This window comes from Rhagoletis pomonella, unplaced genomic scaffold (assembly GCF_013731165.1).
Source record: "Rhagoletis pomonella isolate Grant_MI unplaced genomic scaffold, Rhpom_1.0 Rhpom_scaffold_00003, whole genome shotgun sequence".
In the NCBI taxonomy this organism is placed as follows: domain Eukaryota; kingdom Metazoa; phylum Arthropoda; class Insecta; order Diptera; family Tephritidae; genus Rhagoletis; species Rhagoletis pomonella.
Genome location: NW_023458557.1, coordinates 66,560,006 through 66,581,113, shown reverse-complemented (window position 1 = coordinate 66,581,113; position 21,108 = coordinate 66,560,006). Strand labels below are relative to the sequence as shown.

The following is a 21,108-nucleotide window of genomic DNA, read 5'->3' as shown; positions in this document are numbered from 1 at the left end:
CAGCTACAGCTGCACACCTTTGTAGATGCCAGCTAGGTGGCAAATGCCGCTGTGTGCTATTGGAGATACACAACGAGCGATGGTATCAGAACTGCTTTCGTATGCGCAAAAAAAAGAGCGCCCACAAGGGCAGCAACGGATTTCCACTCGCGAAAATGTTGCAGATGAAGCAACTCGGCGGAATCAAGACATAGACTTAGCCCAGTCTGCACGTTGGTTTACAGGGCCTTCGTTTCTAAGGCAGACAGAAAATTTATGGCCTCAAGCGACTGGTGTACTCAACGATCAGACAGAGATGGCTGAAGTGATTGCCGCAAGCTCCATACATTTAGCTATTTTTAGCGATTTTATCATTTTTCGTCGTATCTTAAATTGAAAAGGCCTACTGCGTGGATATTTAGATTTACGAACCGGGCACGCCGAAGATTATATGCAAATGAAAATTTTGGTATAAATAGTTGTGAGCTAGGTTCGGCAGAGAAGCTACTATGCCGTCAAGCTCAAGCCGCCTTCTACGCTTCAGAAATACACAGCCTGCCGAGAAACAGATGCTGCCTAATGATAGCACGATTCGAGATCTTTTGCCGTTTTTGGATGGTGATGAAGTCATGCGAGTAGGTGGAAGATTAGAAGCCGCAAGTCATCTTCCGTTTGAAGCGATTCATCCGATTATTATGCCGACACGCCATCGAGTTACTACACTCATTGTCGCCTATTACCATCAGCGTATGAAGCACCAAAACACTGAAGCAACCATCGGTGAAATAAGACAAAAAATTTGTGTTACTAAGCTGAGAAAGGTTCTACGAGGCGTGATCGCAAATTGCCAGATATGTAAGTTGGCGCGTTCTAAATCAGTTACGCCAATTATGGCACCGCTTCCAGCCGACCGATTGACGCCGTTTGTCAGACCGTTTACTTACACTGGTGTTGACTACTTCGGTCAGCTGAAGGTCACAATTGGCCGGAGCACTGAAAAACGATGGGTAGCGCTCTTAACATGTTTAGCAGTGCGCGCCATACACTTAGAAGTAGCGCACGACTTGTCGACCGACTCATGCATTTTGGCAATAAGGAATTTTATCAACCGTCGCGGTACCCCGGTGAGAATTCGTTGGCGCTGACCAAATAGCTAAGCGTTTCGAGGATGTTTTCGACTGTGAGAGGGTGCAAAGTGAACTAGCAAATAAAGGGGTCGAGTGGATGTTTGATTGCCCAAATAATCCTTCGGAAGGTGGCATTCGAAGCGAATGGTCAGATGCGTGAAGCGTGCGATCAAACTTTACAAAGCGCCATCATCGAGGCAGAAAACATCGTTAATTCCCGTCCTTTAACGCACATGGCAATGTCGGCTGACCAGGAGGAGCCGCTCACACCAAACCATTTCCTATTAGGAACCAGCAATACTGCTAAAACACCGACGTTGAGCGAGGTGGAAGAGAAGACTTGTACATTGCGCAAGCAGTGGTAAAACGCGCGACAGTAATTATGGAAACGTTGGATACTTGAATATCTGCCCACCCTAACCCGTCGAGTTAAATGGTGTGAAAAAACAAAGCCATTGCAGGAAGGTGGCCTTGTTTTCATCTGCGATGCCGATGTGCCACGACGTCAGTGGTGCCGTGGTTTGGTGGTACGAGTATATACAGGTTCTGATGGTGAAGTAAAGCGGGCCGTCAGGACGAAGACTGGAGTCCTTCGCCGACCAACTTCTAAACTTGCTGTTCTCGATATCGAAGGTGGTAAATCAGGGTGATTCACGGGGTGGGGGTGTAATAAATGCACATCGCTGATAATCATTTAGTAAAAAATACTTGTAACAATGTTCAACACTGGTAGTTTTAGCATGTCATTTTTATCTCCCTTTGTAAACTTACCACACTTTGCCATGAACGAGATTCAAGATCACGTAATAACAAGAGTGAAAAAAGTCGATTTTTTTAACGGGTTCTACGCCATCTTGTTTCACTTGAAAACGAGGGAAAAGTAAACAAAGCAAAGAAAACAACGAAAACCAAAATTAGCCAAAATTATTGTCAGCCACTTTAAACGCACAATTTAGGTAAAATGATGCAACAAAATGCTTTAAAATGTGTTGTCATGTTGAATTAACTCTTCTTTACTTGAATAAAAGTGTAAAATAGTGGTGCTTGTGATGTAAACAAACGCTCAGCTGACGAACCCGCTTTCGCAAACTTTTTTCTCAAAACCATTTACAAAATACAACGTCGCGTTCTTACGTGATCTTGTATTTTTGGTTCATGACACTTTGCGCCTCTCTTTCGTATTCGTCAAAAGTAATGATTGAATGTCAGTAGTGTTCAAGAATAGGAGCGTTCCTTATCTCCCAGAAATAGTCAGAAAAAGTCCGAACTAGTCAGATTTAGTCCAAAAAGCGTTCCTTAACTCGGAAATAACAGCTAAAATGAGAGAGCAACACCCAGTGAGAGTGACTCTCATCAGTCCGATGTATTCTGATTTAGTCAGAAGAATTTTTTCTGGCAAAATTCTGAAAAGTGTCAAACTCAACTAAATCTAAATTAACGGAAATTAAAGAATACACAAAAAATGAGAATAATCTAAAAAAAAGAAGTGTGTCTTATTGAATTTTTCAAAGGTACAAGATCATATAATTGCATGGTTAGCTTTTATTGACATAACGAAAAAGTTTATCAAAAATAGGCTTTGCACTGGGGTGTCTTACACCCCAGTGTGTCTTCTGAAGGTTAAGTTAAGTAATTACAATTTTTCAGAAACAAAATCGGAAGGCTACATATAATAAATGCACGCTAAGAAGAAATGTCTGGCAACACCAGCAAAGTTTTGAGACGATTTTGCGACGGCTGCTAGAAAGGGGTGCTCACAGTTTGATGCTAAAGATGTCTCCAAATGTAGACGTCTAAATTTTCAGACACAATTTGAAACGAACTGTGAACACCCCAAATGATAGAATACAAGATTGCGCCGATTGCAGCAGAATTCGTGAGAGTAATTTTGGCGTGACGTCACCATAGAGCTGACAACTGAGAGCGACAAATAAAACTGCTGTCTAGTGATGTTCTGAATTGCCTGTACCCAATACTTAAACAAGGTTTCAGTACCCAATACTTCCTTATCGGTACCCGATACTGATTCTTTACATTAAACCTTCGCCAATATATGCATTTAAGTTTAGAAAAAACTTTCATAACTATACATATTCTGTAACCAGTTAGGCGAGTCTCCCCATCACCATTTTATCCATATTTTTGACCTATCTATAATATTATAAATGGTCCGGTACCGAGTATCGAGAGTATTGGATACTTGAAAAGTATTGACTCAGCACATCACGTCAGCAAAACAGCTGATTCTGTCAAATTCACTGGGAACCGATTAGCGGTATCGCCATCGGCGCCACCTTCTGTATTCTCTCCACCGTGAGTAGTGTCGTGGAAGTAGGAATGCAAATTTTCAGTGCCAACATCGATACATCGATATTTCGATGTATCGTAAACACTAACATCGATGCCGAAAAAAATCGCCCTAAAACTATCGATACATCGATATATTCCGATGTTTCTCTTTTTAATAAGTATGTTGCAGGTACTTCATGATTTGCAGGTTTTTACAGGAAGCGGTTAACATACGCCACCTTCCATAAGGTTTATTAATGGCGAAAACCGCTTTACCTGTAAAACCTGCAAATCCTGAAATACAGTGATCGTGATGGAAATCGCCTATGTTCAACATTGCCAATTGCTTTTATTAAGTGCAGGGCTGCCATCACCCATAATACACTTACCCAAAGGGGTCTGTCCCACGGTCAGTAATTATCACGATATTTGGATCGCGATCCATATTGATGGATTGATGGATCGCGCACGAATGCTACATGTTCAATATTTATCGCGTCAGTATTTGCAAGAAAATATTTTTATTTTGTACGTATAATTTACAGATAACGCATTCCACAATTATTTTAAGACTTGTTCAATTTGTTTTGAAAGCTTTTAAGCCCCGAGAGTGAAGGCAGAGCCGATGTTTACATTATGAGAGTAAAAGATGTACTGAAGAAATGTATAGATCGCGTTTTGAAAGTGCTACACGTTCAATATTTATTGACGGTATTGCGATCCGCGATCCAGATTTCAAAATTTTTAGAAATCTTGCGATGGATCACGTCAATAAATATCGCGATACTTGGATCACGTCAATAAATACTGACCGTGTGACAGAGCCCAAAGAATATAACATAAAGATGTGAACGCAATGGCAATTTTGAACCGAAACTAAAGTCGATGTTTAAAACATCGTTAAAATTGACATCGATATATCGCCAATTTTACGATGTTGAGTAATTTTCAAATATCGATGGTAAACATCGGTTTTTTGGCCGATGTTATCGATGTTTCAGAAACATCGATGCATCGTTTGCATCCCTACGTGGAAGTTAAACAAGAAGGGCGCAAACTGCGGTAAGTAGGAGACATGATTCAATAATACAAGGTTATATAATTATTGACAGCTGCGGTTTGACACTCCCTTACAAAAGGTTGCACTTACGAAGGACAGAGAAAGGGCAAGAATGCAATCCCTTGTTTCGAAAATGGTAGTAGAAAAGTACGCAAAGTAGGCAATTAGTAGTGAAGTTCCTTTCGTTAATTCTAATGTATTTGCAGGAAATCTGGCATTTTAAACGAAATGTTGGACGTAATATTGATATATCTACGTGAATTACGTAATTTATATGCTATTTAGTCGTATAAAAACTGCAAAATGACTCAAAATTAAAATAAGACTACTATGCGATTGATGTAAACATCCAATGCTTATGTTTTCATCAGGTAAACATGCTTCATATGCATATGCAAATAAACATATTGCACAAAAGCTTTTACTTTTATTTCACACCAAAGCTACACTGTTTCCATGTACATTTGCAAAGAAGCAACACGGTGCCACTGCTAAGGGAGCGGTGCGAGAGAGACAGCTGTCAGTTTATCGAACCTTGTATTAGGAGCGTTCCTTATCTCCCAGAAATAGTCAGAAAAAGGCCGAAGTAGTTAGATTCATGATGCAATAATACAAGGTGGTATCAGTTGTGACAGCTCGATTTGACACTGCCTTAGCTCAGTAGAATAAGAAAAAAAACGGGTAGAAATGAATCCCCATTTGGGGGAAAAATATAAAATTTCATATTTTCTTCTAAACAAAATTTGCTTTTTTATAGTATATTCGCAATGAAATTAAATAAAATAAGATATAATACCTTTTTGAGAAAACAAATTGTGTATACTTAGAAAAAAAAAAAATGCAACTATATTATTAGGCAAAGAATTGTTAAAGAAGTAACACTGTTTCAGCTAAGGCAGTCAATATGGCGGAATAAGAGCGAGAAGTTGCCAACTGATAACACCTTGTATTATTGCATCATGAGTCAGATTTAGTCCAAAAAGCGTTCCTTAACTCGGAAATGACAGCAAAAATGAGAGAGCAACACTCAGTGAGAGTGACTCTCATCAGTCCGAAGTAGTCTGATTTAGTCAGAATTTTTGCTGGCAAAATCTTGAAAAGTGTCAAACTCAACTGAATTTAAATTAACGGAAATTAAAGAATACGCAAAAAGTGAGAATAATCTAAAAAGTAAAAAAAAAAACTGAATTGAGATCGGAAGGAGGCAAAAAATAATTGATATAGTAAGTGTTTATGTGCTTGTGCTTGTGTGAATGTGTTTTGTACACATGATTCAATAATAAAAGGTTTGCTCAAAAAGCAGTTTTCTCGCTCCCTCTTGACAAAAGGTTCATTCCTTATCTTTTTGGACTAAAATCTGAAAAGTGTCAAAATGCCAGAGCGTAAGCAAAATGCGCTCACTAAAAGAGAGTAACAGGAAAAGTAAAGGAACGCAAAAAACCAAATTTTTTGTCCAAAGAATGGCAACAACAAAACTATCGTCAAATAAGAACAGAAATGTATGTACAAAACACATTCACACAAGCACAAGCACAATAAACACTTGCTATATCAATTATTTTTTGCCTCCTTCCAATTTCAATTCATTTCTTTTACTTTTTAGATTATTCTCACTTTTTGCGTATTCTTTAATTTCCGTTAATTTAAATTCAGTTGAGTTTGACACTTTTCAGGATTTTGCCAGAAAAAATTCTTCTGACTAAATCTGACTACTTCGGACTGATGAGAGTCGCTCTCACTGACTTTTGCTCTCTCATTTTTGCTGTCATTTCCGAGTTAAGGAACGCTTTTTGGACTAAATCTGACTACTTCGGACTTTTTCTGACTATTTCTGGGAGATAAGGAACGCTCCTAAAATCGGCTCCCTTAGCAAAGCACTGTTTGTGGGTTCGTGTGTGTGTGCAAAGCTTTTGTAAGGCAGCTAAGGGAGTGTCAAATGAACCTATTATTGAATCATGAGTATGAGTTGAGTGTACAAAATTCCAAGAAATGTAAAATGTATCCTATTTTAGAAATAAACGTCTTTCACCATACACGCCTGGTAAACGTTTATTTCAATAGCCCTTCTCAGTCACGATACTACACTGCTCATATTTCATACAAAAACTCCTTGCGCATTTTCACCACTTCATTGGTATCTTCCTTTTTTGTAAAACAAAACAGGCAGTTCATACCAAATAAAAAAATTTAGAGAAAAATCCTAATTTTTTATTATTCCTCTGTTAAAATTTGAATTATTTAAATTTTTTTCGTCAAAAAAAGCAAAATATCAGGGATTATTAATTAGTTTTTCAGATACTATCAAGCATCGTATATACTTACAAGTATGGAATCCTATGCCCCTTTTTGTCTATTCTCTTTCTAACAGCGGACGTGCATGCCAAACTGAAAAGCATGATGGCGGCAGTGTCTGACAGGCACGTTCGACGATGTGAACGGCAATGGAAGGTAAGAAATGGAAGATGGATGACATGAGAATGAAAGAATTATGAAATACCAGAATGTCGAACCAAAACGAATTTCAAAAATCTGACAATGCGAATGACGTCAAAATGAAAGAAATGCAAAATACCGAAATGTCGAAACAGAAGAAATAGATAACAGCCACGTGTTCAAGGGTTTCGTGCAACAAAAAGAGTTGTTGTGTTGCGCCATTCAATATTAAAAAAAAAGTAATGTGATTAAATACGCTTTTCTATTAAGTTGAAAAATTACATATTTCGCCAGCCAAAAAGTATATAAATAAATATATAGCATATTGCTATACGATTTATTTATAAAAACGGTATATGCTTATGACCTTATTCATAAAAAAGAAAATAGATGTAAAGTAACATTAAAAAAATTGATTTGCTTACTTTTTAAGAATTTGGGAAAAACATTTAACTAAAGTTTTTGTGCACCCATCTCTTTTTCTGTTTATTATTTTGAAATTTTTCTTTTCCTTAATACTCATTGAGTTTTCATTTACACCCAGCAAAAATCAAAATATTTTATAAGAAATTTTGTTGACCGTTTCTCGCACACTTCTTTCATGCTTTTTTATCGTAGTTTTTATTCTGTTGACATCTAAATTGCCATAAATTTTATGTTGTTGCCAATACATTGTTTTCCGGCGTTTCCTCTGTGAACTTTTATAGCTACATTCATAAAAATATTACTAATTTTCGTTTATAATTTTTTTCCATCTTGTTATTGCTGAATATCAAAAAGGAATTAATAAATAATAAAAAGTTAGTTAATATTTTAGTGAATGGTTCTTGCAAATAATATTATTTTATGGTTGAAATGACTTGATCGCCGTCAGGAGCTTATCAACTTTTTTGCCAAAACCAAAGCAGACGGGAAGGAAAAATAGTTGTTCATTAACGATTTGTCTGAAATATCGTTATTGAAACGCGTTACTGCTCACTAAATTTGTAAAAATAAAATTTTTTCACTTGTTATATTCTTCCTCATTGTGGTAAATTTACTCATCATCACAGCAGGGCGCAATCTTCTTTTCTATGATTATTGTATCGCTACTTTGAATTTCTCAATTTTGACAATTCTGATCTAAAGGTAAACGAAACCTCAGAAACTTTAAATGCACTGAAATTCACTAATACCCACTTCCGCAAAAATCGCCTTATTTCGTATTTCCTTATTAATAAAAAATAAAAATTTTAAAAAGCTTTTTAAATTGCCGTTTACAAACATTTTTCAATTTATAGGCCTTTTTTAAGCTACTTTATTGTTTATGAATAAGGCTATTACAAATTAGCACAATCAAAACACGTTCCTTATCGAAAAATGTATTATTAAGAAAATTTGCTGTTCTCACATTTTCTTTCAACATCCAATTCGACTTTTATTACTTTTTGTACAGATATGTCATCGCCGCCAGGACGGCGCTCTATCTTTCTTGTCAAATATGCATTTAGATCTAACTGTCATACTACTATTAATGGTAACCATGAATATTCATTAAAATCGTTTCAATTCGGAATAAAAGTAATTTACATACTGCTAGTGTAAATATATTTTTTAATATAAACTACCTTTTTTAATTCTAAAATAAATCAACAATCTCAATATTTATAAGAAAATTGTCTTCAAAAAATACGCCCCAAATCATCCCTGTTGATATCATAATTCAAATGCAAATTAGAATAGAAATTTTGATACAAAAGTTTTTCCGCGATATTCATCATACAAATTTATCATCTTACTTGTCCGTATGTCGCTCTGGAAAGAAATATATTTTAACTGATATGTTTTCTTGAAAATAAATGCAAATTTACCTATTTTTTCCACCGGCAGGCACGAATATGATATTCAAAACAGAAGCAATGACAACGAATTTTACACACATTGTTGTATTTTAGCGCAAAACGATAAGTTTCACAAATATTTTAAATTATTGCCTGGAACATACACATTTATCGTTATTATTGGAAATGCAAGACTTGGCACGCATTTTTAATTTCTTTTTTATTGTTCAATTAGTTCGAAAGATACACGTGATTAACCACTCCATGATAAAAACATAACAAGGTAAACCCATTGAGAGGCAGTCTGACGTTTGCCAACAATATAATTTTAAAATTCAAAACTCAAACTCACACAACAATTGTGAACAATTTAATTTTTTATTTTCAATTTTATATGATTTTAAAATGTTGGCAAACGTCAGAAAAAAATTATAGCCGACGAATTGAGAGAATGAATTTACCTTGTAATGTTTTTTTTTTAATTTTTGAATTTCGACATTGCTGTTTCGACATTTTTATTTTCGACTTATCGTACGAATCCCGAAGGATGGCCAAATGTGGTTCTTCGTGGGCTACCGAAAACTAAGTTATGTGAAGAAGAAGGAAAGCTATCCATTGCCCAGGATTCATGATACCGTTGGAATTGACTGGCAGGAAATAGTACTCAACGCTCGACCTTAAAAGCGGTTATTGTATTAAAGAAGACAGCCTTTGGCTTTGTAGAAGGTCTGTGGTAATTCACAGTGCTGCCCTTTAGATTATGCAACGTTCTTGCCACATTTGATAGACTAATGGATCAGCCCCGCCCACATCAGTTAATATCTCTGTCGTTGTCGTCAAGTCCCACTAACGGCAGCCCTAAGTAGCGTGCAGCCTCAATAGGGTCGGTCCACAGGGACAAAGACGTTAGGGTTGTCCGGCTAGTGTGGTTCTAGTGTCCCAGGGCAGATGAAGCTCCGCCCCTTCGATGTCCGGTGGTTGTGCGCCTAGATTAGCGATTATCCCTTGCTGCTATTTGCTGTAGTTTAAGTAAAATTTCTTCAGCTGGGTTTGTGCAGCTTTTTTTTGGCTTATATATTTTTTTATAGAAATCGTATTTTTAATCCGTCATTATTGCACGGCCTGTAACTTTGGGCATCTTCTTATTCGTCGAATCTTCAAGTTCCTTTGCTTTATAGTAATGCGGCGCCACTTCCAACAGCCACTTACTATCGATTTCGATCACCTGACGCATATACTCTTTCGTTGTAAACACTAATTCATGGTACAGCACCCATCTTGGCAGTTCTTCAAAAAGCGACGAATTTGGATGAATCATTACAGTTTGATTGTGTTTTACGGTTTTATAATTGCCATTTTTAGACAATTTTGCAACATGATAGAAGTATCCAGCTGTTATGGCTTTTCTTACATTTACTGTCTCAGGCAAGCAGGAAACTATATCGATTTCAACACGTTGCATCAAACCCACCAATTGTTCACGAACATCGCGAGCTCGTTTCATGGAGCGATACTGAATGAAATTCTCGTAACACCATTGTGTGCTATAATCGGTATCAACCCATTGATTGTAGACCTGCAGCAGACTTAGATGATCACCATGCATGTGGTCGAAATTCTTTCGAGCAGTATCTGCATGAATAATTTTGTCTTTTGGTCGGTAGAAAATCGCGCTGTTTACAGATAACATTGCAGCTATGGACACCAATTCTTCCGAGCACTTATACCTAAAAATACAGTATTTTAAAAATATTTGTAAAGCCTTTACGTTTACTAATTACTTCTCGCTCGCCAATAGCATTTTCCCCATCATGGGATCCACTGGAAACTCTGCCATTCGTCTACCCAATTTCGTCAGTTCGCCATGATGATTTAAAGCACCCAGTGCGTAGAGCTGTTCCAAGGCTAAAACCAGCGTTTCATGTGGAGGAGGGTCTAAGAAGTCAAAGTGTATCAGATCATTTATACCGAGTGCCTTTAGCATTAGCACCGCATTTCCAAGATTTATGCGCTGAATTTCAGGCACAGTGTTATCTTCCAATTCATGCTTATAAGCCCAAGCTGTATAAAGACGAAAGCATTTGCCAGGAGCGGTGCGCCCAGCACGTCCAGCTCGCTGATTCGCCGACGCTTTAGAAATTGGTACGACCATCAATGATTCCATGCCAGTGCGGGAATTAAAATTATTTTGCTTTGCAAATCCCGGATCGATCACATAGATAATGTTGTCAATTGTTAGTGAAGTTTCCGCTATATTAGTTGCCAATACTACTTTCCTGGCATTTGGCGGCGTTGGTTCAAAAATTTTCGCCTGCATGTCACTGGGTAGATTTGCGTATACAGGTATTATAACTAGTTCACGTATCTTTGAGCCAAGCCGTTTTACGCGATCTTGCAAAACTTCTTGACAGGTTTCTATCTCATCTTGACCTGTTAGAAAGACTAATACATCTCCAAGAGGTTGTGTGGCATGTATTTGTAAAACCGAAACGCAACACGCATCGATATAATCTGCTTCAGGAGCTTTCGTATAGAATATGTTGACCTTTAAAATAATTTGTAGTACAAAAAATATTGTTTATATGGATACAGAAACTAATCTGCAATTAGGATTTTTTATTACTTACCGGATATCTACGGCCAGGTATGCGAAATATCGGCGCATCGTCGAAAAACTTTGAAAACTTTTCAGCATCTAATGTTGCACTGGATATAAGAAGTTTTAGTTCTGGTCGAAAACGCGCTATGTCTTTTACTAAACCAAACAATATGTCTGTATGCAAAGTACGCTCATGAGCTTCGTCAATGATCATAACGCTATAGGATGCAAGATCAGGTTCCGAAAGAAACTCTCTGTGTAATGTACCATCAGTCATGTACTTTAGTACTGTACGTTCTGAAAGGATAATTATAAGCTTTAGCAAGCAAGCCACAAATCAGCAGTGTTATAAATTTATACCTGAAGAACAATCTTCGAAACGAATACTGTATCCAACTTCATTTCCGAGCTTTACGCCCATTTCTTCAGCGACACGTGCAGCTACGGACATAGCAGCAACACGTCTAGGCTGAGTGCACCCAATTTTCTTTTTATCTTTTGTAAAGCCAGCTTCCACCAAGTATTGAGGGATTTGCGTTGTTTTCCCAGACCCAGTTTCTCCCTCAATTATTAAAATCTAAATATAAAAAGTAAATTAAAACGATTGCTTTTCTTAAGTTTGATAAAAATTATTTTATACCTGATGCTTTCTCACAGCCTCTATTAAGTCCTCTTTAAAAGGGTATACAGGAAGAGATTTTTGCGTTTCTTCTATTGTCATTCGTTTCCGTTCAGCTTCAGATATATCATCTTTCTTTGAAGAACTATCTTTAGAACCGTCCATAGTAAGCGCTTGTATGAACTCAATTTGATCTTCCAGCAAGAGTTCATACTCTTCTTTTATTTTTGCATCCTTGGACCCAAATTGAAATCTCGCGGATGCTAGCTGCTCAACTTCCCATTTTTTTTGCTCTGAGTGTGGCTGTTTTTCCAATTCATCCACTTCGACATATTCCTCTTAAAATATTATGTACAGATTTAGTGAAAATCAGTAGTTTTAAGTAATAAAAAACACAAAATCTGTTGATATTTACCTTTTTCACCCTTTTTTAAGTTTTGCGGAATATGGTACCTCTGAATTCGCTCCAGCTCCCGCGCCTTTTCATGCTCTTTCGCAATTTGTAGCAATTGTTTTTTGTACTCCCGTTCCTCTCTTTCCCGAGTGGTTAAACTAAATCGATATGTTTAATTATATGTGGGTGTTTATGTACATCTGCATGGTTATCTAGTTATGTGATTACATTTTTTATTCAGTACACTACAGAATCACATTTTTTTTAACCAGATAACCAGACAAGTGTGAGTATCCGTTATGTAAATAAGAATATTGATTCAAATTCACTTTGAATACTTACATTTTCTCATCGAATAAGTATTCATCATCCACAATATCTGCCTCTAGTTCAGCTACTTTATCCTCCTTCCGTTTCTCAAGATACTTTCGACGAGACTGCACTCGAAGCTGTGGTAGAATTTTGTCCCGATCTTCATGTTCGAGCTTTAACCGCTTGGTTGCCTCCTCAATGGCTTTTCGGCTAGCGCTGGATTCAAGTACCTTGCGCACGTTTCCTTCATCCCGCTGCTTCAGGCGCTTTGCAAATTCATCACGTTCTTTTAGATCCTTTAATCTGTCCTCCTCTTCGCTGTCCAATTCCTCAGAGCTGGAGCTTGCTGCCCTTTTATTATTCTTCGACATGACTGATTTTTATGAATTTATATTGCTTATCAGAGGCTAGAAGTATTATCAAGAAAAAAAAAACTAAATTGAATTTGGTAAAACCTTGACGACCTACCGTTTGTTTACCACAATTAATGTAAATATTGGAAGTAGGTATGCAGAAAAAATATCGAAAACATGGATTTTTGCCAAGAACGATAGAATACAGTTCATTAAGCTGAAATTAGTCAAGAACGTAAACCTACCGGTACGTAAAACCGAGTCAGCTGACACGATCTGTCTAACCAAAGCGCCATGTAAATGAAAACTCAACACCGCAGAATTTTTCTCTAGTTGTAGCCCGTAGCGCAGAAATCTGCGGAATTTAGATTTTTCCGTGTCAGCTGATTTCTCCTTCTTTAGATGGTTGCCACTTCGTCAGTTTTACAGATGGTAAAAAGGTTATAAGTTCCTATTCAAAATTTTTTTTTAATATTTATTATTATTATTTATTTATTTAATCAAATGGATTAAATCCTTACTGACTATAAAACAAGAGAGCTTATATACTACCTAAAATAATTAAGTAGGACAAAACGAACTGTTCCAAATGAGAGAGACGGGTCATATTCAGAGAGCTCATTTAGCTCAGAAAGGGTTCTGAACAAAGGCGAGAATTTTACATAGTTAGATTTAGGAAATCCCAGGTAGAATAAAGAAACACGACGCAAATTATGAGACGGGACGTTTAATGCTAACTTATCCAAAAGATTAGGACAATCGACTGTGCCCTCCAATATTTTGGCCACAAAAGAGGCTGCTAGGAAAGAACGCCTAGTATTTAACGAACTTAAGTTAATAAGTTGACAACGGGAAGTATACGGAGGTATAGGCTCAGAAAATTTTAGAGAACGCAAGGCAAATTTAATAAAAACTTTTTGAATCTTCTCAATCCGGTTTATATAGACAGCCTGATAGGGACGCCAAATGAAAGACGCATACTCAAGCCTAGATCTCACTAACGTGACATAAAGAAGCTTCAGAGTATAGGGATCCTTAAACAACTGACCATTACGACGTACGAATGCTAGCATTGCATAAGCTTTGGAAACTACGTAGTTAATATGGGTTGCGAAGGTTAATTTTGAGTCGAAGTAAATCCCTAAGTCTTTAACCTCTGCGACATAACTAAGTTCATGGCCCCCAATATTGTAATTAGTTTGAACGGTAAGAAGCTTTCTGGTGAAAGTGGAGTAGGAACATTTACTAACATTTAAAGATAAGGAATTAAGAGAGCACCAAGAATGCAGGTTATTAAGCTCAGCTTGCAGCAAAAGAGAGTCTTGTGAGGTTCTGATTACTGAGTAAACCTTTAGATCGTCAGCATATAATAAATACTTAGAAGACTGGAAGCATGATCCAATATCATTTATGAATAAGACAAATAAAAGAGGGCCCAAGATACTGCCTTGGGGAACACCCGACGTAGCTACAAAGGGAGTGGAGAGTATGTTATCAAAAGCAACTGTACAACACCTATCGGACAGATAGGAATTAATCCATTCCAGAAAAGTTGAGTGAAAACCCAATCGCGATAACTTGTTAATTAAGACTTTATGCGAAACTCTATCGAACGCCTTCGAAAAGTCTGTGTACACAGCGTCCACTTGTAGACCTGACTGCATCGCAGCGACACAGTCCTCCATGAATGTAGCAAGGTTGGAGACAGTTGACCTCCCACTAACAAACCCGTGCTGGTAAGGGCAAATTAAACTTTTCACTGCGAAGTTGAGCTTCTGTTTGACAACTGATTCCAAAACTTTTGGGACAGTGCCCAGTTTGGAAATAGGCCTATAATTCGAAACGTCGTTTTTGTTCCCACTTTTGTAGATTGGTGTAATGAAAGCTTTTTTCCAGTCGTCAATAAAGTAGCCAGACGAAAGAGATTTATTGAACAATATTGTTAATGGCTGAACAAGCGATGGGCACCGTTTGAGCATAGCACCTGAGAGGCCATCAGAATCCAATTTAAAAGAGTGCTTTATGGAGCAGATGGCTACTTCTACATCACTTTCGGAAATATGCAGTGCGCCTAAGTTAAGGGCAGAATCTGAAAGAGGGTACCGTTCAGAAGCAACATTAGAATCCGAGACATAATTGGAGGAGAAAAATTCTGCGAATAGATTGGCTACGTCAGCAGGTGTGTTGGCCTCCTTGTCATTCAAAAAGACTGAGGACGGCACACTCGACTTAGCGTTCTTAGATTTTACAAACCTCCAAAATGCTTTAGGGTTGTTTTTAATGTCTGCTTCACTTTTACTAATGAACTTATTATAGAGAATCTTGTCCAAGGCATTAAAGCTCCTAAGGCAGTACTGATAACTGACGAACACAGATTGGGACCTAGTTGCCCTAAATCTTTTAAAAAGCCTATTTTTACGATTTTTGAGTCGTTTTAGATCCTTATTGTACCATGGTAACTTATACAACTTCCTCGTAATTAAAGGCACTATTTCTACACACGCCTCATATATACTACTTTTAAAAACATTGTATGCAGCGTTAGCATTTGAAATTTACTATTGAATAAGGATTTTGTTGAAAACTAAGTAGTTTATATTTAGCTAAAATCTATTATAGCACGAAAAATTATAGTTGAAAGGGTAAGTTTATAAAAAGGCATTGATGAGTGGCAACAGTGGTGTAAGCAACACTGAGGGCTCCAGTAATCGACAAAATTCTGCGTATACAGACTGCGTTTAAGTATACGTTCTGCGTTCTCGACTAATTTCAGCTTTACACCATGGATTTTTGCTATAGTTGCGTTCCAGATGCTTCACGATATTCACGCTCAGTGTTGCCGCGCCGTCCCAAGAAAATGTATCACCGACCAAGCCAAAAATGTATCCAAATGTATCCATTTTTCTTTTTTACGTATCCATCTCATAATTTGTAAGAAAACCAAACATTTTCAAGAAAAATTTAACCCATCCTAAGGACCTGGAAAACGTGTATATATATTTTTATTTTTCATAAAATCAAACACTTGTTATTTCAATTTATCAATAATATTTTGTATGCATAAGTATTTTGTAAAGTAAGTGTAATAAATAGTAATTAATATGTTACATTTGTACCTGTACACTCTAAGAATTGTGTGTAAAACTGCTAGTGAGAAGTATCTATTTTTCAACAGGAATCTGTATAAATATACATACGTATAAGATGTTCAGAATTTGATTTTGAACTTGAGATCTTTAAAATATACACATGAAATGTTTAAAGTTGCCAAAAAATTTTAAACTAAAAATACATTTCCTACAAATAATAAACATTAGGGGCTTACATTTACTCTATTTTAAACATTTTATGTGTTGTTTTGCTCTCTGAGACAAATTTGGTATGTTAAAGTAAACAGGCAGTGTTTAATTTTATTACGCGGTGTGCCAATTTGCACACATTAAAAGAGGAAAATAGTTACCTCTCTTAGGTCCGGTTTTTCAGTGCCAGTTTAAACTTAGATTAAGTAAACTGAGTTTAAATTGAACAGCTGACTGGCATTTGATTGGCTGATCTTAGTTTAAACCAGCCAGATCGGGCGTTTAAACTTAGTGTAAACCACGGCCGTGCACTGAAAAACTGGCTCTTAATACCAGAGTGTATTTAAAGTATTTTCAGTAAAATTCATAAAAATTTCCCTAAATAAATCAAATTTTGTTTTTTAAACAGTGTATTTAAACTACATTGAGATCTTCTTTCTTTTTAAATTAACAAATGAAAATATGTGATATGAAAGAGATATATTTACTTTATATATGTATATATTAAGATCTTGCTTAAAGCAAGATCTCTTCATATGTTCATTGCTTCGTTCACAAAAAATAAAATGCTCTAATTTCACGCTTAACTAGCGATTTTTAAAACATTTAAAAAACGTCATTAATGAAAATCGAGTTTTTAATGAAAAAAAGTATAGAAAATATAAAATTTTAGCCTATTTAAAAAAGTATCCACATTTATACTGATCGGAAAAAATAAGTATCCCGCAAAAATTCGTCTAAAAATGTATCCAATTGGATCTATTTAGATCCAAACGGCATCCCTGTTCACGATTTGTAGGAACAGCTGTTTTCTCCATTAATAAACCTTATGGGAGGTGGTCACCTGGAACGACTTCCGGTAAAAACCTGCAAATCGTGAAGCATCTGGAACGCAACTTATTCGATCCATCGAACAAAACCGATGTTTTGGACCTTCCGATATATATCGATGTATTTTTTCGATACATCGACTTTTGTGTGCAATGTACACTGAACGTTTACAATTTTTTTGGGGTACTCTTTATGAATTTGTACAACGATTTTGGGTTGCTGTGCCCAAATGCGCAAATCGAATCCAAAACCTTTTACACACACTTGTAGACAACAGTTCACGCTTTATTACAAAAATAAAATTTACTATATCTGTGCACTAATTTATTAATAATGTCGGTTGGAAATATGGTATTTCTTGCAAGGTTCCGAAGTGAGCTGTCAAAAAAAAAATGTCCACGAATTATCTCTGCAAAAGGTGTTCAGCCCCTCTGGGAAATGTTTAGTTATTGGCTATCGTTTTTGGGGTGGGAGGCGGAGGGGGAGTAGCGTGGCCCCCCAAACCCCCCTCATTCGAAAGGGGACAGTCGCCACTTTATGTTGTAACAAGTCGAATAAAGTTTAAAGTGAAGGGGAATATAAAAATGCATTGGTGAAGTGGCTGCTTTAAGGAAAATAGAAGTGATAAATATACGCTAATTTCCGAATTTTACAAAAAGCATATTTCAAACCCAATTTGTAAATAAATTAGTTACCAAAAATTACAACAGTGGATGTTAAAATAATGGGTAGACCCTTGGCTACAAGTGTGTGCAATTTTTTTTTGGATCGGGTCACCCCTTTGGACGCAATAGCCCGAATAGAAAGGAGAATTGTACTTAGTTATTATCCCTAAGCGCGGCCGAAGGCCGCCTACGCAGAAAGGTATTCTCTGCAAAAGGTGTTTAGCCCCCCTTCTTTGGCAACACAGAAAGGAGGATTCTACTGCCTGAGGGTAGTCTAAGGTGAGTCTAAGTGCGGCCGAAGGCCGCCCATGAACCAATTAGAACAGATCTGACTGGTTGAGAAGCGACCATTTGTAATAGCAATTGAGAAAAAAATGTGTGACGTTCGTAATTTTGAGGTTTGCTATTTTTGTTTTGCTTCTTTCTTTATGTTTATTTCAGTGATTTTTGGGCGATTTTCAATAAATTTTTAGTGCAAATGAAATTAAAATATTCTTTGTTTACTTTTCAGAGAAAATAACGTGGCGCCGAAATTACAAACGTCAACCAGAAAAAAACTTTTTTCTTTTGCTTCATCTTGTCAGATCTTGTGTAGTTGGATCATGAAGGCCGCCTACGCAGAAAGGTGCTCTCTGCAAAAGGTGTTCAGCCCAGTGTTGCCGCGAACCATTTTTAGCGGTAGCCAAATTCCGTTAAAAAAAGAGCTAAAAAGAGCTAAAAAAAAGTCGTTGTGGCCAAAAATGGTAGCTAAATTTTTTACTTACATATACATATATAAGTATACACGCAAACATTTTCAATAGGCAATGGTATAGAAAAACAATGAAGTCTGGGAAAAAGCTAATATTTTATCCAACCAAAAACCTTTTTGTATAAAAGGGGAAATATACGACACCAACTTGCTGGCTCCATCAAGTGATTGTACCATCAGGCTCGAAACATATAACTTATGAGCGTGCTGGTACAATATTTATTTCTTTACAAATGAGGTCGAGAAAAGATCGAAATGATTAGAGCCGAAATTTCATAATTTTTCTACCATTTTGTTAAACATTGTTTTTTTTTAAATTCACAACTGCAATATCGTGAACTTAATCTTCCACAAACACGGCTTTGACCCATATAGGGCAAGAAATTTCCGCCAAAATACTTTTTACTTAGAAAATTTAGCTAATTTCATCACTCACGACACCAGCATCATAAAATTTTCAAATAGTTTTTGAAATCGCACCAGCAGCTGGTACAATCACACCACAAGAACATACACATACTAAGGGCCGTAAAGTTATCTAATTTAAACTATAGTAGTATAAAAACGTAAGGAACATACAATACATATATGTATATATATCAGTCTTTCTTAGTTTAAAAATTCATCTTTTACATAGATGAACAAACAATTTTAGATCAAACTTAGCATAACTATACAAGTTTTTCATGCCAAATATGAATAAATTCTAAAATGTGCTAAAAAGAGCGCTAGGGGCAATTTTAAATTTATGTAGCCAAAAAAAGTGTGTGGTAGCTAAATCTCGCCACCAAAGGTCTATAACGGCAACACTGGTTCAGCCCCTCTTCTTGGACAACAGAGAAAGGAGTAGTGAGGGCTATAATCGTTTTGGAAAAAAATCAAATTTCCGCTGTTTTCAAACAGCTCCCAAGGGGTCTTTAGGGGGTGCAGGGGGATGAGGGGTTACTTTTCATAAAGCGGCGTCCATCCTCTTTCGTTTAGGGGTGGTTTGACGAGCCACGCCCCCTCCCCTCCGCCCCTACTCCTAAATCATTTTACCAATAGCTAAAGATTTCACTTTTTTTGTATGCCTCCAAACTCTTTGCTATAGTAAATTTTCTAAATGTGGAAATTTCACTATTTATGCACCTTTAGAATATACATTCTATTAATATTATGCAAAAGGTATGAGTTATTTGGGTAATTCTCTAGTATAGGGCAACAACCCCTAAAAAAGGTACGGAAGAGTCGGGACGGGTACCAAACGACGCGTTTCGGTCCCACTATTAACAATCTGGAGGGAGAGGGCTAATATTATCAACCATTTAAAAGTTATAAACAAAAAACTTTTGTTAAATTTCGTTGTTTTCTATGAGCAATTACTACGTCAAAAATGCACTAAATCACCAGTTTCCACTTTTAAAACACTATTAAAACGTCTCCGGTTGTTGTTTTATGCAAAAAAAAATCATTTATTCACTTTTATTATAACCTCAAATCGCTGGTGTTGCCACTTTATTTCACATTTCGTTTGTGCTATTACACCCAGCTTACACTATACACTTCTTCTTTTTTTACTTTCACCTAAATAAAATATTCTAACCAAAATATAATAGCAAATTTCGCTATACCATGGCAGCGCTACTTTTATGGTTTACAGTTATTTATCGAAGTATTGATTTTTATGGAAAAAGCGCCGCAGATGAAAATTTTTAATAAAAAAATCGCGCGATTTTTAATTAATTAATTTTCGTTATTTATCGAAGTATTGATTGTTATGTAAAATTTTCCTTATTTATCGAAGTATTGATTTTTATGGAAAAAGCGCCGCAGGAAAGAAGATACCGAAAGCATTGAACACTGCACACACCATGTAAGGAAAAGTGAATTATTACGAAATACTAATACAGTGGCAGCACATTGATTTTTTTGGAATCTCGCGTTTCAGTACGCAAAGATTGTCAACTTCTTTTTAGTAACAAGATAATCTATCTTAGGTTGATAAAACTATGCGTTTGTTTAATAATTAAGTTAGATTATATATTTTAAGTGTTTAAAAAGTGAGAACATGTGATTAAGAGAATTTTTGTCGGGGTAATTGCCCATACAAAACAACGAAATTTAACAAAAGTTTTTTGTTCATAACTTTTAAATGGTTAATAATATTAGCCCTCCCCATCGGATTGTTAATAGGGGGATCGAAACGCGTCGTTTGGTACCCCTCCCGACTTTTCCGGACCTTTTTTTAGGGGTTGTTACCCTATACTAGAGAATTACCGTTATTTGCACAAATAAATTGCTAATTTATTAGTAGGAACGTTTAGTGCCAAACAACCTTCTACAAAATGATATTAATTGATATGATATTGACACTGTAAAACCCTTTGGAAATTTGGGCAGATTTTAAACAGCAATTTCCACAACGGTTTCACATAGCTTATAAACATAGTAAGGGTACTCATTTAAAAGTGCCGAACTCTCGCAAACTGGGCAAACTGTGCAATTTAAAACCCTCGCAAATGAAATGTCAAAATTTGTATGGAAAGCTATTTGCACGAACAGGGCAAGTTAGCGCGGAAATTTTTGTCGCGCAAATTT

General features: G+C 36.5%; 1 protein-coding gene across 3 annotated transcripts; it reads right to left on the bottom strand.

Annotated features, from left to right (window-relative positions):
* Positions 1-9,655: 9,655 nt before the first annotated feature.
* On the bottom strand, positions 9,656-13,191 carry LOC118735374 (pre-mRNA-splicing factor ATP-dependent RNA helicase DHX16). Of its 3 annotated transcripts, none has more exons than XM_036465091.1 (8): positions 13,101-13,191; positions 12,663-13,039; positions 12,342-12,478; positions 11,948-12,264; positions 11,668-11,884; positions 11,336-11,604; positions 10,490-11,253; positions 9,656-10,435 (listed from the first exon to the last, which is right to left on the bottom strand). In XM_036465091.1, the coding sequence occupies exons 2-8, from the start codon at positions 13,001-13,003 to the stop codon at positions 9,808-9,810; spliced, it is 2,673 nt and encodes an 890-aa protein (XP_036320984.1). In that variant the 5' UTR covers positions 13,004-13,039; positions 13,101-13,191; the 3' UTR covers positions 9,656-9,807. The 3 variants fall into 3 exon arrangements, with proteins under 3 accessions (XP_036320984.1, XP_036320985.1, XP_036320983.1); XM_036465092.1 differs by having other exon boundaries at positions 13,112-13,172; XM_036465090.1 differs by lacking the exon at positions 13,101-13,191 and having other exon boundaries at positions 12,663-13,094.
* Between the last annotated feature and the right edge of the window lie 7,917 nt (positions 13,192-21,108).

Coding starts and splice junctions, on each gene's coding strand:
- LOC118735374 (XM_036465091.1), bottom strand. CDS start 13,003: ATGTCGAAGAATAATAAAAGGGCAGCAAGCTCCAGCTCTGAGGAATTG. Junction 12,479..12,662: donor TACTTATTCGATGAGAAAAT/GTAAGTATTCAA, acceptor ATATCGATTTAG/TTTAACCACTCGGGAAAGAG. Junction 11,605..11,667: donor TTTCGAAGATTGTTCTTCAG/GTATAAATTTAT, acceptor TTATCCTTTCAG/AACGTACAGTACTAAAGTAC.